We start from the raw sequence: 16,624 nt of genomic DNA, 5'->3' as shown, positions 1-16,624 counted from the left end.
GCACATTAATTTGTCCTAATATTTTTATTCCATTTTTCTCTTCTCTTCATTTTTTTCCTCCAAACTTCTTTTTTTTCCACCCAAGCATGCTAGACCAGAATTTCATGGGTATTAATATTTAAACACAATAAATAAATGACCTTGTTTTTGGGTGATTTTTCCTCTTAATAACACAGGTCTCCTGGATATGGGATTTTGCTTGTTGCAGAAACTACTTCTGGCTGCTTCATTTCTGTCGACACTGCTGTTTCTCGTGATCATGCTGAAGAAGCTACTGACTTCACAGATGATGAGAAGAAAGACATGATACCCCCAGAAGACATTGGTCAGCAAACTGCTTATGCCTTACTTCAGAAATCCAGCAGGGCGGAGTAGTGGATTCAACGCATCAGGTCTGAATTCTTAATTAAACCGGCCCTTGTTAATCTTTCTGGTCAATGTTTTTTTTTTTTTGCTTTTTGAACTTCTGAGAAACGAAACATTTGAAGAGTTAGTTGTTGATAGAGTTCAATGTCATTCTTTGATCTACGTAGCTAATCTTATCCAACGGAACAAGGCTGCTTGTTGTTATTGCTTCAAGAAATCCTGTTTCTGTTGTTCAATTGCATATTTAGTCGAAATAGGCCTAGCTCCTAGATAATGAGTTCTCCTTGATGCTGGACAAAGTATACGATGTTCCAATCTCTCGTTTTATTTTCTTCTTTCATTTGCCTAGAGCCATCCTTTCTTTCTTTAACACTGTTGTACTTCGGTGTGCAGGGTCTGTTGTTTCTTCTCTGCTCACTATGTCCACAAGATGTTTCCAAGATTCGCGTTGGACAGTTATCCCAGCATGGGATAGAAACACTGAGAAACATAAGGGAGTTTTTGGATTTGAAGTTCGTTATAAAGCCAGATCCAAAGACTCACACAGTAATTCTTAAATGTATCGGTGCTGGCTTGAAGAACCTTTCCAGAAAGCTGTCTTGAAGGTGATGAGTCCTTGTATTACTATAATTTACCAATTTTTGTTTGTTACAAGCTCCAAGGACTCATACTAGAACATTTTTTATCAAATTACTCTAGTTGCTTTTCTGTTAGTAATTCACATTGTTGGGCTGCAATGTATTAATCCAATTGACCAAATTTTCTTCTATTGAAGATTCTTTTTTGGTCACCCTCTTTAATTATATTCATGAGAAAGTGATGAGAAAATTTTCTGGCCAGACCAACCATGAAGTCAACATAATAATATACAGATTTAAACAGTACGAGAGTTGTTTAGTTTCCTTTGTTTTTAAATGAATTTTAATGATTTACTATTCTATTCTGAGCAATATTTTGATAGGTAGTGTTTTGCATGTGTCTCACTATATTTGTAACAATATCTTGTACAATGTTCAAGTCAAATAGATTTATGTTGGGAAGTTTGGAAAGTTATCTTGAAGGGAACAGAATTCCTTGGAACATTTGAGAAGACTGACTCTGCTAGATGTCTTCATATTTCATGTTTTCATATTATATTTTTGATAATAGATTTTAATAATTTTGTTTGTTGTGTTTTCGTATTTGCTTTCTTTTTAAACTGGTTTTTATTTTCTATTTTAAATTAGATAATTTTTTCTTTTATTTTAAATTTGCTCAATGTGTGCTTTGCTGGAACTGCTGAGCAGATCACCACAATTCCTCTTCTGTTAGCAATGGGCATTAATCGAGTTGATCAAATTATATTCATTGGAAAAATATTTTTTTATGGTTGCTTTTAATTGTATTCGAAGATTGATTACTTTTATAATGTTTTTTTTTTCAAAATAACACTTCGTCGTGAATCTCTTATTAATTTATCTTACGCTACATTCTGGGTAACTTTTTAAACGTAGTTTTATGAAGGCTTCTTTATGTTCGTCATTTTCATTACCTTTTTAATCCTTTATTACTCTCTCACTTTCATGGCTTTTATTTAATTTAGAACCATGAAGAATGTCCCGTCTTAACCCTAAACCAAAACCTTAGAATTCGAGGTTGTAGATCATTTCACTCTATAATATATTACTTATTAAAACCAATTTTATTCGACGTGGGACTTTTCATGTCAATTTTAAGTTTACTCATGTTTGGAGATCTTAACAAAAAAAAAAAAAAAACTAATTTTATGTACTTTACTAAACTTTCCACTCAAAATTCAAATGATTTATACTACTAAGTACTAATTGTACTCCTCCAGTGATCCTGGGTAAGCTGCGTTTACAACTTGCGCTGCTTTGAGATGATCTTCACTTCATTATAGACCAACCACAAGCTTCTAAAGCTGTCTCATGTTAAAATACTACTACCTGCGGTCTTTAATATAAGATCTCATTTGACTTTTATTTTGATCCTAAATATAAGATCCCAATTCACTTTGTCTCTCATGTTTATGTAATTTTTTCCAAGATAATAATTCTAATAATTATAGTTTTAGCCAACACACTTCATTAATAAGGATATTTTAGAAAAGACAACACCTATTTATTATAAATAACTAACTTAACTTATTTTCTTAATTTCTTCAAATTAGTTAACTAACTCTTATAATTAGGACCGGAGGCAATATGTCATCCGTGCATGGCCCCTATGCAATTTCAGTATGTGTATCCGGGTGCTTCTGGGCCATGTTATGGATATTTCCTCTCATACCTTTTTTTAATTAATTCGAAATTATATTTCATTGAGAAAAAAAATTGCACTAGTGCCGTTAATTTTACTTTTCAAAATAACATCGAAATATTTTTTTCCTCAAGAATATTGCTTTCTTGTTGCATTAAAAAAACAGAATATTACTTCCTTGTTGCATTAAAAAAAAAAAACAGAATATTACTTCCTTGTTGCATTTAGAAAAAACAAATATTACTTCTTTTGTTTTAGCCAACAATGTTATTTCCTTGCAACGTATTGGGAGAATTATTATAAAATCTTGTGAAAGAAACATACAAAAATGTTTCATAACAATTTAGCATTTTGCAATAATAAGTTTCAGAACAGGAAATAACAATAGGTTTTTACTATTCGCTTGTTATTTGGAGATATTAACAAAATTATTAAATTACTTAATCATAGTATATGGTATATAATCTCTCTAAAATTCTTATATGGATAAGTAGACAATATATTAATTTATGAGTGAAGTAAATTAGTTTGGAAAAAAAAACAATAAATATAAATAGTTTAAAGTAATTTAGTAGGTACCAAACAAATATTTTGTTTCTTGAAAGATAAACACCCTTTTAGCTTGTATGGGGATGAACTTAGGCTTATATATAACGAATAGAATACTTATTGTTGCATACAAGGACGACAAAACTGCATTTTGCTAGTCACTCCTCACCCAAACGCCAAGGTACTGATGACTAATCATCTACACTCTTCCATTGTGAATTCTTTTCTTATTTAATTATCTCGTTTTCTCTTGGTAACCTTGTAAGATTGCAAAGTAATGCATGGCTACTTCCAAAATTAATAGCTTAATTCTTACCCTTATATTGTATTAGTTACTACTATGGAAGAAGTTTGGTTTTGGTGCCCATTCCAGTGATAAAATATATCAACCTTTCAAAATCTACTCCGGACAGTTCAGATTTAAATTTTTAAAGTTTAAGTTCTTAAATTTTTTTTTGGAGAAAGTACTCTTTTGGTCTTATTTATAGGGTAAAGAGAAGAAATTTTTTGGTCTTATTTATAAGGGAGAGAAAGAATTTTTTCATATAAATGTATAATTTTATCCTTTATTTATTATTATTTTGGTTTTGTTTTTATAGGGTATAATACATGTTAAATTAAATAGAGAGAAAGTTGAGAAGTTGAATTTTAATACTGCTTTCTGAAATATGCTGGTATTGACTTGTAAATAGGACCACAAAAGTAATAATCAAGATATTATCTTTATTTTAAATTCTACTCCTAGACCTTATTTATAAGATAGAGAGAGAATGTTTCTTTTGGTTTTATTTATAAGTTATCTCATTAAATTTTTAGCTTGAATGTATTTTGCCCTTGATTTATTATAGTGTAAATGATTATTTTTATGAAAGGTGCATATATAAAATAGGGATAAAATTGAAAAGTTATTATATTTTAATAGAGAGTTAATACAGTTTAAGATTTTCTTTGATCTACATAGAACATATTGGAAATGTTCTATAAATAGGACTAGAGACGTATTTACTACTCCCTCCGGTCCTTATTATAGGGCATTATCTACAAGAAATTTCTGGTCCTAGATGCAGTCATTAACCAGCTCATTAAGTGCTATTTTCCAATTTTATCTTTGTTAATAATTAAGGTTTGGGGTTAAAAAGCTGATCAAACTCCTTGTTTATCTATCCGCGTTATTTAAGTTGGGGCTAATCTTAAAAAAATTTATTAATTTAGGACAGATTTAATGCTTCAATTCTCATTTCTTGGTATGTGAGAATTAGTTGTATAATAAAGAGGAAGGGGAGTAATTAATTTCTTAAAAATGCGAAAATAATTCATTTTAGATCACCCAAACTTAATGTGGCAGCACTTATGAGCATCGAAACTAATCTCTATAAAAGATTCTCGAAAAACAATAATTAATCATATTCTTTTCTCGTTACATTACAAACGTCAATATGTCTTGTACATCAATAAATTTGATTTGTTTTTTGGTTTTATACTGAAACCTTTTTTTATGTATAGTCTTATATGGCTACTAATAAAATTGTCTTCGTTTCAAAAAAAAAATCTATATAAAGGGAAGATAATTGACAATGTTTACACTGTATATGCATTTAAAAACCGCGTTGTTTAGCAATGATAATTATGCTTACAATATATAAGTTGCTAATATTTGATGCCTATGCTATTAACCAATTTTATAGTTCATTTAATTATTTTTTTCTTAGGGTTGAGGTCATACTGCATTTTGAAGTCTTCTTTCCAAGTGCATCCAGTACTTAGAGTATTTAATGGTTCATCTAATACCCTGAAATATTTTTTTAGATGCGTTCAGATACTCAAATATTTTATAGTTCATTTAACACCTTGAAATATTTTACAAGATACATCAAGCATTCTAAGGATTAGGGTATTTAGGGTGCATATTAAGGTTCTTGGTGTATCTAAACACATATTTAAAGATACTAAATGAATCATCATATATGTTAAGATATTGAACACACATGAAAAAAGACTTTAGAGTACCGAATGAACTACGTAATACTTTTAGGTGATAAACACAACAAGAAAAATATTTCAGAGTATTGGATTAACGTCAACCCTTTATGCTATGAAAGTGATTCAATATGAGATGTGCTATAAATATATATATATATTTATATATAGAGTGTTCCCTCCTTTCTTTTATTTTGCTTATTGGATTGCTTTCTAAATCAAATTTGATAGATGGAAGACGAAGTGATGGTTGACATCAAAACTATGATTGGAGATAGTGGATATGGTTATCTGTCACCAGACTGTTGTATCTCTAGAGTGATTCATACAGCACGTGATATAAAACCAGATGCTTACACTCCAAAGTTTGTTTCTATTGGTCCCTTTCATTACGGTAATGAGAGGCTGCAAGAAATGGAAAGGCACAAACAAGCTTTTCTCAAAAGATTTACACAAAGAAGCAGCACAGAGTTGGATGTTATTATTAATTTTGTCAGAAGTTCAGTAACGAAAGTGCGTGCTTCTTATTCAGAGAACATCAACCTTAGTGACAAGGAACTTGTGAAGTTAATATTATTGGATGCTGCTTTCATCATTGAATTTCTCTTCATTATGCATTATAAGCAGGAGATATTAATTGATGCTAAACTGTCACAGCAACCATTAATTGGAATTCTACCTCTAGATTTAGTTTTATTTGAGAACCAACTGCCATTCTCTATTTTGGAAGAGCTATTCAATATAGCATTTCCCCCTAACCTTCGTGATGATGGAATCACTTTTCTTAAGCTTGCTTCTTGGTTCTTTAGTGCGACATTTCACCTTGAAGAGCCAAAGCATGATCTTGATAATGTGAGCGTAAAGCATTTCACAGACTTGCTGAGGTTTTTATTGTTACAAGGAGCACCTCCAGAAGAAATGGAGCCACTATCTTACACTACTCAGGTTCTTTCATATAGTGCGAAGGAGTTGCAAGAATTCGGAGTAAAGTTGAAGGCTAGCAAAAGCAAGAGCCCATTAGACATCAAGTTTTCAGGCTATGTTCTGGAGCTTCCACAGATTTTGGCGATGGTTCTCGTGACCGAAGCTTTGTTCTTTAATATGATTGCTTTTGAACAGATCCATTGTCCTGTTACCTCTTACATTACTGGCTATGCTATTGTATGGAGTCGCCTCATCGCCACAAAGGAAGATGTGGATGTCCTGGTTGACAATGAAATAGTCCGCAACTACCTTGTTAATACTGAGGTTGTTGAGTTATTTGGAATCATGGTAAGGAATGCCGGTATTTTAATGCTGAATTCTGAATACCTTGATATCTTCAAAAGGTTGAATAAATTCTGCGAAAATAGTTTGCGACGGAGTAAAGCGAGTTTGATACGTGATTATTGCAGGACGCCTTGGCAAACTGTGGCCTCTTTTGCTGGAATCATCCTCCTTATTCTCACCATTCTTCAGACCATACTTTCTATTTTCCAAGTAACAAAAGGATAAAACAAGTAGATTCATTTGAAGCTTGTGTGTATTTGAGTAGTGTCGTGTCCTCAGAATTTGTTGTGTTCAATTTCATTCTGTGTAGCACTGTATTTTTGCCAATAAGTTGATCCCAAACATTGAAGCCCCTGTATTTTTGGCTCACAAGACTCTTGTCTTCAGAACGTTGCATAAAGCTCAGATGTTGCTCCGACAATGGGACGGTGATGGTAGTCGATGAGAAGCTTAGCGAAGTGGATAGGCACTAAATATGGGCTCCAAGAATTCAAACCTTCCACCAGAGCCAACCGTGTTGGTGCCATGAGTAACTTTTTAGTGATATTAATAATGATTTTTCCCTCAATGACCACTATAATTAGGTTAGGAATTAAAGGTTCAATTGTCATGAATGTAGCACTGGGAAGAACGGCTTATGGGTTTGAAAAAGTACCCATTTCGCAAGGCGCGGCCATTAAATAGGCGGGTTCCGGTTGGCCAACAAACTTTTAGGCCTGTTTAAAAAAAATTTATTTCTTTCAGAAAAAATTAATATTTTGGTCTTTCAAATTTTAATTCAGTTATGACTCAATCCTTCTACTATGATTTAGTGTGACTCAGTCTTTGAATTTTTAATTTAATTAAAACTCAATCCCTAATCTTTTTGTATTTAATAAATTAATTCTTTTTATGTATGATTCACCTTGACTCATCTTAAGTAGCTTCCAAATAAGCTCCACTTAAGTTAAATAAAAAATAAATAAAAAAGACAGTTTTGATGGCTGGGCTCCATATCTTCTACCAGACACTCACCGTCACCCAGGGGCAATCATTTTTATTTAATCATGCTTTATTATAAGTATGCTCTATCTTAGTGGCAAAGATATCAAAATTTTTTTCTTCAAATAAATTGTTTTCAAGTTTTGTAGTTTAGTTATTATTTTACTTTAATTTAAGATATATTAAAGTTGAAACGTATAAGTTTTTAATTCAAGTTATAAATCACAAGTTATATAAGTATAAAAATATTTTCTTATCAAATATATATAGTTTAAAAATATTAACATATATAATATAAATCAGATCATTATCTAAAATTCAAATTAACTCATCTTTAAGGTTCAATCAAATAAATCAAACCATTTTATAAAATTCAATTAGATAATAACATAACTAAATATCTGCAATATCATTAACAATGTAAAAAAAAAAAAAGAAAGCAATCGTATGGGCCTTGGACACATGCTTATTTGGTTGGGCTAAAAGAAGTGGACTGGGTTGGGGGAAGTTTTTAAAAACTTAAAATAAATAGAAATGGGACGATAGATTTAGGCGTGAAATTTGTTGGCTCTTTTTCTGTCTGTCGCTTTCTTTCTCTGCATCTTTCTCTGTGAATTTCCCGTCCTGTTATCCTCTGGACCTAATTTTATTGTAATTGCTACAATATATGAACTTGCTTCGGATATATATGTATGTCTCCTTGAATATATGTGTCTAATTACGCTTTAATAATTAATGATAAATATTTTTATTTTCTTTCATTTGGTTGTTGTTATTAAAAAAAAAAGGTTTGAAAAACATCTGTGATAATTATTTATTTAACCATAGAATATTTTGTCAACAAATTGAACGGTCAAGAGATTGGACCGTGGTGTGTCCTTGATAATTCTCTGAGTTATTGAGAAGACTATATCTTTCTTAGAGTCAGGTTCCTCAGAGAAAATTTTGCTGCATCTATCCTTCCGTTTGACCAGCACACATAAGCAAATGGGTTTTGCCAAGAGATTTTTCTAGTGGACTAAAATTCCCCTCATATATTTGATACTTTAATTAATAGTATAGTTTACATAAGGCATATTAATCTCTTTTTTTCCTCTTCGAAACCTTTAGTGTGCTTCACGTCATGCTAGCTTTTATTTTTTATGTCTTTTTTAAAACTTCATTCGCTTATGTTTATACCTAATGAACCTTTTTTTTTTTTACGTGACCTTTGGCTTCTTTTTTTTTTTTTTTTGCCAACTACATGACGTTTAGCTTATTTGATGCTTTTGCTTTAAAAAAAAAAATACTTCCTCTTTCTTTTTCTTTTTAGTTATTTTCATTTGCTTTTGATATTCGTGTTGTAGTATTTATAAAACTGCAGTGAACTATATGCAGTTTAAAGCCTCTGCAGTGGTACTTTTTTTGTTTTTTGTTTTGCCAGAAGCATTGGTGCTATAATAGAGTGCTGTATTAGAAAGATCAGTTAATTAGAAGAATTGAAGTGCATGAGAACCATTTCATTCATTCATACAAATTCTATATTTTTCCCATACAACTGATAATAAATTATTTATTGCAAATCTGCTTGGATTGAGAGAAAATGAGAGAGGAAGGAAAAGTGAGATGAAAAATGGGAGAGGAATGGAGGTTTTCGCTGCTTAAGTGGAATAGTGTGGTTTCCCCTCAAAATTTCACGAGAGACTTTTGCTCAGCAAATTCATTCCCATCACTATCTTCTTCCACGAAGCTCTTATCACTCCTTAGCCTTTCATTTTATTCCATGATCATGGTTAAGATATTTTGTTTTATAAGTATCAAGGTTAATTTTAATGGTACTAGTAGTGACATTTTCATGATCTCAATATCTCATGTTATTAAAGTCTCTCATTTTATTCGATTTTTATCATTTTATTAAAATATTGAATAATATATAATTTATTTACTTTTATTTTATTTAAAAATTATTATTTTTTCCTTTTATTTTTTCATATAGAAAAATTTGCTCTTGTTAAATTATTTAGTTTCTTTGCTAATCATTTATAATAAAGGAATTTTAATCATTCTGACATTTACTTATTTTATTTTCTCTCTATTTTTTCTCATTCATCTAACTATCTAAGCAAGATGAGTAATAATACTTTGAGAAAATTAATTTGTTGGTCCTTATAGTTGCATTAGATGTTAAATGAGGTCCCTCAACCCTTTTTTTAGGTCCTTACGCTTCACAATCTTCAGGATGATAGTCCTTCCGTTAATAGACTTAGACGCCATTAATACAAAGAATGATGTGACAACAAATCACTGCTTTGTCTCTCTTCTCTCTCCGTATTGGCTCGCACTCATTTTTCAAGGTTGACCACTAGTTCACCACGATCAATCGAAAGATGCTGAGACGTAGAGGGAGAGCTCCTTCTTCAGCTGGGTCCACTACTTCATCAGCATTAGCACTCTCAGTTGTGTTTATGTGGATGCAGGACAATGTCAGGTGATGATGGGGTTTGACATTTCGATGATAGCAAAAATAAAAATAAGAAAGAAAATTGTGAGACCTAATTCATAATTCAAAATTGAATGAAATTATAAGGGCTAGCACATTAATTTTTCCTAATATTTTTATTCCATTTTTCTCTTCTTTTATTTTTTTCCTCCAAACTTCTTTTTTTCCACCCAAGCATGCTAGACCAGAATTTCATGGGTATTAATATTTAAACACAATAAATTAAAAAAATATTTTTACTGAAATATTAGGACCCAAGGTTGGAGTGAAATTTCAATGCATATATACTCCTCCAATTCTATTTATAAGGCAAAAAAAAAAAACTTTTTCTTATTCCTATTTGTAAGTCTACTTATTAAATTTTTAGCATGAATATACACCTTTGTCCTTCATTTTCATTTATTATAGTGTAAATAGTTAATTTTTTAAAAAAAGTGGTTATTTTACGGGAAAGTTTATGCATTTCATGTTTTTAAATTCACTAGTTGTGCTACTAATGAATCTCACTTTTCATACGTTGGAAGGAAGTAATATTCTTGAGATGTAACGTGAAATTTGTTTTTCCAATTAAAAATAAAACCAAAACAAAAGACATTGTAGCTTAAATGAGGATAAACCATTCAAGATATATAACTAGCTTGTTTGATCAAGTTTAGATGGCAGAAGATATGCTTAGTGATATGAATCAAACAGACTTGTTATACTCTGATGAGAGTGTTCAACAAATGGTGGAGCTGCAGCGACCACTTCTCTCATCTCAGCCTTCAGATTTATCCTCCAATCACGTGCAACAACCACAGGTACGTATCATTCTTTCCTCCTCTTTCTTCAATTCCAAAGGTTCAGATTTAAAGTTTCAAATCTATCATTTTTAGGTTGTAATTTATTTTTTTGAGATAGTGGTAAGTAAGATTATCCTTATTTTAAATTCTATTTATTAAATCTGGATTCCCCATTCTTAATCTGATGATCCAAACTTATCCCTGTGAAAGATCCTCAGAAAAAGCACTGTTCAGAAGTGATACTTATGCCTCCTTGCTTTTATTTTGCTTATTGGATTGCTTTCTAAATCAAATTTGATAGATGGAAGACGAAGTGATGGTTGACATCAAAACTATGATCAATTAGAGATAGTGGATATGGTTATGTGTCACCAGACTGTTGTATCTCTAGAGTGATTCATACAGCACGTGATATAAAACTAGATGCTTACACTCCAAAGTTTGTTTCTATTGGTCCCTTTCATTACGGTAATGAGAGGCTGCAAGAAATGGAAAGGCACAAACGAGCTTTTCTCAAAAGATTTACACAAAGAAGCAGCACAGAGTTGGATGTTATTATTAATTTTGTCAGAAGTTCAGTAAAAAAAGTGCGCGCTTCTTATTCAGAGAACATCAACCTTAGTGACAAGGAACTTGTGAAGTTAATATTATTGGATGCTGCTTTCATCATTGAAGTTCTCTCCATTACGCATTATGAGCCGAAGATAATATTGAATGATGCTAAACTGTCACAGCAACCATTAAGTGGAATTCTACCTCCAGATTTAGTTTTATTTGAGAACCAACTACCATTCTCTGTTTTGGAAGAGCTATTCAATATAGCATTTCCGCCTACCTTCGTGATGATGGAATCACTTTTCTTAAGCTTGCTTCTTGGTACTTTATTGTGACATTTGACCTTGAAATGCCAAAGCATGATCTTGATAATGTAAGCGTAAAGCATTTCACAGACTTGCTGAGGTTTTTATTGTTACAAGGAGCATCTCCAGAAAAAATGGAGCCACTATTTTACACTACTCATGTTCTTTCATACAGTGCAAAGGAGTTGCAAGAATTTGGAGTAAAGTTGAAGGCTAGCAAAAGCAAGAGCCCATTAGACATCACGTTTTCAGGCCATGTTCTGGAGCTTCCAAAGATTTTGGTGACGGATCTCGTGACCGAAGCTTTGTTCTTTAATATGATAGCTTTTGAACATATCTATTGTCGTCAAACCTCTTACATTTCTAGCTATGCTCTTGTATGGAGTCGCCTAATCAACACAAAGGAAGACGTGGATGTCCTCGTTAATAATAAAATAGTCCGCAGCTTCATTACTAATACTAAGGTTGCTCTGTTATTTATAATCATGGTAAAGAATGCCGGTCTAACAATGCTGATTCCTGAACATGTTGATATCTTCAAAAGGTTGAATAAGTTCTGTGAAAATGGTTTGCGACAGAGTAATGCAAGTTTGAGACATGATTATCGCAGGGTGCCTTGGCAAACTGTGGCCTCTTTTGCTGCAATCATTCTCGCCATTCTTCAAACCATATTTTCTATTCTCCAAGTAACAAAAGGATAAAACCAGTAGATTTATTTGAAGCTTGTGTGTATTTGAGTAGTATCGTGTCCTCAGAATTTGTTGTGTTCAACTTCATTCTGTGTAATACTCTTTCAAATTGCAATTGCATAAGTCGCATAAGGATTCAAACTTGTTGCTGTTAGTTTAGAGCATATCTTAAGTCCACTCAGTGATAAAATGTTAAACCATCATTATTCATCATGTTATTTTTTAAACCCAGATGCAATTTTTGTCCATAAAATCCCACAAAAATGTAGCTTTAATCAGTGTGATTTACCAATAAGTTGCTCCCAAACAATAAGGCCCTATTTTTTTTTTTTTATAGCCAATACACCTGATTGGCAAGAATATTTTAAAAAAAACAACATATATTCTTTACGAATAACTAATTTAACATATTTCTTTAATCTCTTTAAATTGGTCAACTAGCTCTTATAATTAAAAACCAACTACTTTTTCGTCGGACCGTTACTTCCCATTGATAAAAGCAGGATTGATTAGCTTGATAGCTTCTTCCCCAAGTCATCTGGCAAACGCGGAAACGAGCCAAGCAAATCTCCAATCCTCTCACTTCATTTTTCCTTGACTCGGTGTCGTTCTCCTCAGCCTGTCACCATCTTGGTCCGCGTGCTCCTCAACCCGTCGCCGTCGTTCACGGCTGCTCGGTGATCCTCAGTCCGCCGTCTGTCGCGTAGCTCGGCTAACCCCATCAATTTGCAGAGCTCCTTCTTCCCGGTAGTCTATCCCTTCTTAATAATTTCGATTTTTAAACTTCAAACGTAAGATGTGACTGAACCTCTGATCTGTGATGGAGTATTCTTACAACTGCATTCACTGATTGCCAGAAGTAAAAGGAACCTAATGTGAACTGGTCGTACGTAGCTGGGATTAAAAATAATGATTAACTCTGGTTTGTTACGTATTTTACATTAGCTGGTAAATAACATATTATTATTTTAATTTGGCCTTGGGATAGCATGTAATATTTTTAATTAAATTATATTACTTTAATCCTAGCCGATCTGACCGGCGACTCTTGAACATTCCCTTCAGAACCTTGCTAAATATTGTGCATGCCTATCGCATGTGGCATAGTGGGGCAGAGACCAGCGTACTTCGAGTAATCCAAGTGCATTTTGTGTAAGTTGTAATTGCTGAATAAAAAATGACAACAAAGCCGGCTATGATTAGTAACAATTTAATATTCCAGGACAAATAACAATATGACAACTCACAATCAAGGTAACATAATTTTTGGTTCCTAAAATTTGATCATATTTTAGTTTGGGTCCATCAAATTGCAAACTCGTGATTTTAGTCCCTGGAATTTAATATGTTTTAAAATATTAGTTTCTAGAACCTAGCGGTATAATTGTGTTAAAATTTGCTGAAGTGTCATAAACGACCAAAATGTTGATGTTGACTCACAAAATAGTACGTAATTGGATTTTGTGTAGATGATAAAGAGGGAAAAACACAAGAATAGGTCCTCGAAACATAGCCATTTGTTTGAGAAGTTATTCACTATATTTTAAGAATTCATCCTTCGTCGTCCTCTACATTGCGTTTTGAGGATCTTCTCTCTTTCTCTCTTTGTTTCTTTTTTTATCCACATCAAAGCTAGTTATGCATCATTTAGTGAGTTCACATTACCATTTTAATGTTATTTATGACACTTTCATAGATTTTAGCACCATTACACTCTTAGACTAAATTCAAGGAACTAAAAATTTTGAAATTTGAGAAGCCAAGACTAAAACATATCCAAATTTCCGGAACCAAAAATTATATTAATTTCATACAAAGCAAGTCAACTTTATTGAGACTAAGCATATAGGGGATGATGAGGTGGTGACCCAACGTAATTTCGCAATGCAAACACCTTCATGTGATCCACTGAAAAAATGGCTTGGAAAGATTCTGCCGAAAGACTTTACGGATTTAAAATTAAAAACATGAGAGCTAAATTAATTGAGATTTCATGTGGTGGCCTATATTATTTTTAATTAAATGGGCATACGTTGAAGTCATGAGGTTATAAGCCAACAACTTTTCATTTACAGAAAGCTCTCTTGCCACTGGGCTACAAGAACATTGCCCGCGCATTCATCATTATTTAAGAGAATACATAGAGGCTAGGCAACCAAAGCCGGTTATAACTTGCTTGTTGCTTCTATTGTTGACTAGTTGCAGGGTGATGATGAGGATTTCTATCCCATGGAGTATTTGGAGAGCAGCCCATCATCGTTGAAACCGAGTCATGTATATATCAGCTTTAGAGGTGATGAAGACACTCGTAAATTCATGCATAGCCTTTCGGCTTCTCTGAAAGAAGAAGGCTTCAGAATCTTTGGAGATGATAAGAAGCTTGAAACGCCAGGCTCCAATCTTCCACCTCACCTTCTTCAAGCAATTCCTGAGTCGTGGATTTGGATTGTTGTCTTCTCCAAGAACTATGCTTCTTCGTGTTGGTGTTTAGAGGAACTGTCACAGGTTGCTGGGCGCATCATTACTCCTGAGATTGAAGGTCCGTGTAGGCGCTCATCATCATCAGTTTTTTACAGTGCGCATGCGCACTGTATTGATGTCGATCCTGAACGACAAGAAATGTGCGAAGCAGAGATAGACAAGGTGAACAGATGGAGGCAAGCTCTGAAACGAGGGTTCCGTGTCTCTGGCCGCCGGCGTGTACCAGATAGGGTTATAGCAGTTTATTACGATGTGGATCCAAAATCCTTTGCTCAACATATTCAACAAGGATGCACACAAGATTCATTTGAGATAACCCAATGGAAGAGGAAGGCTATCGAACAAGTGGCCAGTTCCCCTGGCTGGCAAGTGCGGAATGAGTGCGTAATTTTACTCTCTCTCTCTCTCTCTCTCTCTCTATATATATATATATATATATATATATCAGACATGCATACTTTTGGCCAAAACAACAAACTGTTTTACTGGCAGACCTCAACTCCAGATGCAATATGGATATTATATAATTTGTGTATATATATCTACTTTAAAAAATTTAGATGTCATTTCTAAGTTGTCCTGATAAAAGCCACACACCAAAAATAGCAGAGGATCTTTAAGAGGAAACAAATTTGATTGATTTGGCGTTCCACTTTCTCTTTTTCGGCTCAGGGTTACAGGTTATTCCAAAAACTGTTAAAGAAGTCAAGTCTAAAATAGATAAACTATTTTATGACTTCTTCGGATTTGTTGGGATATAGTCTCAAGTGGAAGAAGTAGAAAAGCTTTTGGATTTGAATGCAGATGATGAAGTTCGAGTTGTTGGCATTTGTGGTATGAGTGGATTGGGGAAATTTTCTATTGCTACTGTTTTATATCTTAAGATCTTTCACTTTTTTTATGCCTTTTGTTTCCTTACCAATCTAAGTGAACGTTTAAAGCACGGTGACATAACTCTACAAGAACTTCTTCATAGACATTTGAGGACAGAAAATTCATAGACGATGGATTTTCTAGACAAAGAGTTCTTACCATGGAAAAGATTAAGAAAGCAGAAGTGTCTTATAGTTCTTGATGGTGTCGATCTTGAACAACATCTACAAGAGGTGAACTTAGTTCAAAAATCCAATTGTTTTGGCGGAGGGAGTAGAATCATTATGACAACTAGAGATGAAGATGTCCTTCAAAAATATGAGGTTAATACCATTTATAGACCTAAACTCTTGTCCAAGGACGAAGGTTTCAAACTATTTTGTTCTAAAGCTTTTCTAGGGGGATATCCGATTGATGATTTCGAAGGGATAATATATAGGGTGTTGGAATATGCTAATGGCCTTCCATTAGCAATTGAAATATTGGGTTCATCCATTTTTGGAAAAGGCGTTGCAGAATGGAGAAGTTTTCTGGATAGAGAAGAAATTATTCCGCCCTATAAGATCATAAGGGTGCTTACAAAAAGTTTTGACGAACTTGATCACATGAGTAAGGAAATGTTTTTGGACATAGCATGTTTCTTTGTTGGGAAGGACATTAACACTGTGTTTGGCTTGACCGAAGGAAAGAGAAGGGAGAAAAGGGGAGGATAGCTACAAAGGGGAGGGGAAGGAAGGGGAAGGGAGGGGAGGGATTTTAATGATCTCCTGTTTGGATTGATTGGAGGGGAGTGGAGAGAGCAATTTTAATAATACCTTATTTTGCTCTAATAAAAAATTGACTATTTTAACCTCATAAAATTTAAATGAATTTTCTCACTTTTTAATTTTGTTAAGATATAACTATATATAAAATACAATTCACCAATTTTGATTTACAAGACACAATCACATACTTACAAAATATCAAGATAAAAAGTCACAAGTGATAGATTTCAATTAGAGAAAATACCTTGAAGGTGAAAAAAAATACCAACAGCCCTTTGGAATTAAAAGAAGA

At 33.0% G+C, this 16,624-nt stretch overlaps 2 protein-coding genes and 1 long non-coding RNA gene across 3 annotated transcripts; all 3 read left to right on the top strand.

Annotated features, from left to right (window-relative positions):
- The first annotated feature begins 348 nt into the window (after nucleotides 1-348).
- LOC114728226 (uncharacterized) lies at nucleotides 349-1,245 on the top strand. The gene is made up of 2 exons (XR_003738651.1): nucleotides 349-392; nucleotides 760-1,245. It is a non-coding gene; the product is annotated as an uncharacterized LOC114728226 (long non-coding RNA).
- A 4,137-nt stretch (nucleotides 1,246-5,382) lies between these two features.
- Nucleotides 5,383-6,865, top strand: LOC114728232 (UPF0481 protein At3g47200-like). The gene is made up of 2 exons (XM_028915106.1): nucleotides 5,383-6,630; nucleotides 6,731-6,865. Exons 1-2 carry the CDS (start codon nucleotides 5,383-5,385, stop codon nucleotides 6,863-6,865), a joined length of 1,383 nt encoding a protein of 460 aa, XP_028770939.1.
- An 8,984-nt stretch (nucleotides 6,866-15,849) lies between these two features.
- LOC114728231 (disease resistance-like protein DSC1) lies at nucleotides 15,850-16,278 on the top strand. The gene has a single exon (XM_028915105.1). It carries the CDS (start codon nucleotides 15,850-15,852, stop codon nucleotides 16,276-16,278), a length of 429 nt encoding a protein of 142 aa, XP_028770938.1.
- The last annotated feature ends 346 nt before the right edge of the window (nucleotides 16,279-16,624 follow it).

The sequence above is a fragment of the Neltuma alba genome, unplaced genomic scaffold (genome assembly GCF_004799145.2).
Source record: "Neltuma alba isolate B1F8T4 unplaced genomic scaffold, ASM479914v2 tig00012524_pilon, whole genome shotgun sequence".
Lineage (NCBI taxonomy): Eukaryota > Viridiplantae > Streptophyta > Magnoliopsida > Fabales > Fabaceae > Neltuma > Neltuma alba.
The sequence above is the reverse complement of the archived record's forward strand: the minus strand, read 5'-3'. Positions and strand labels throughout refer to the sequence as shown.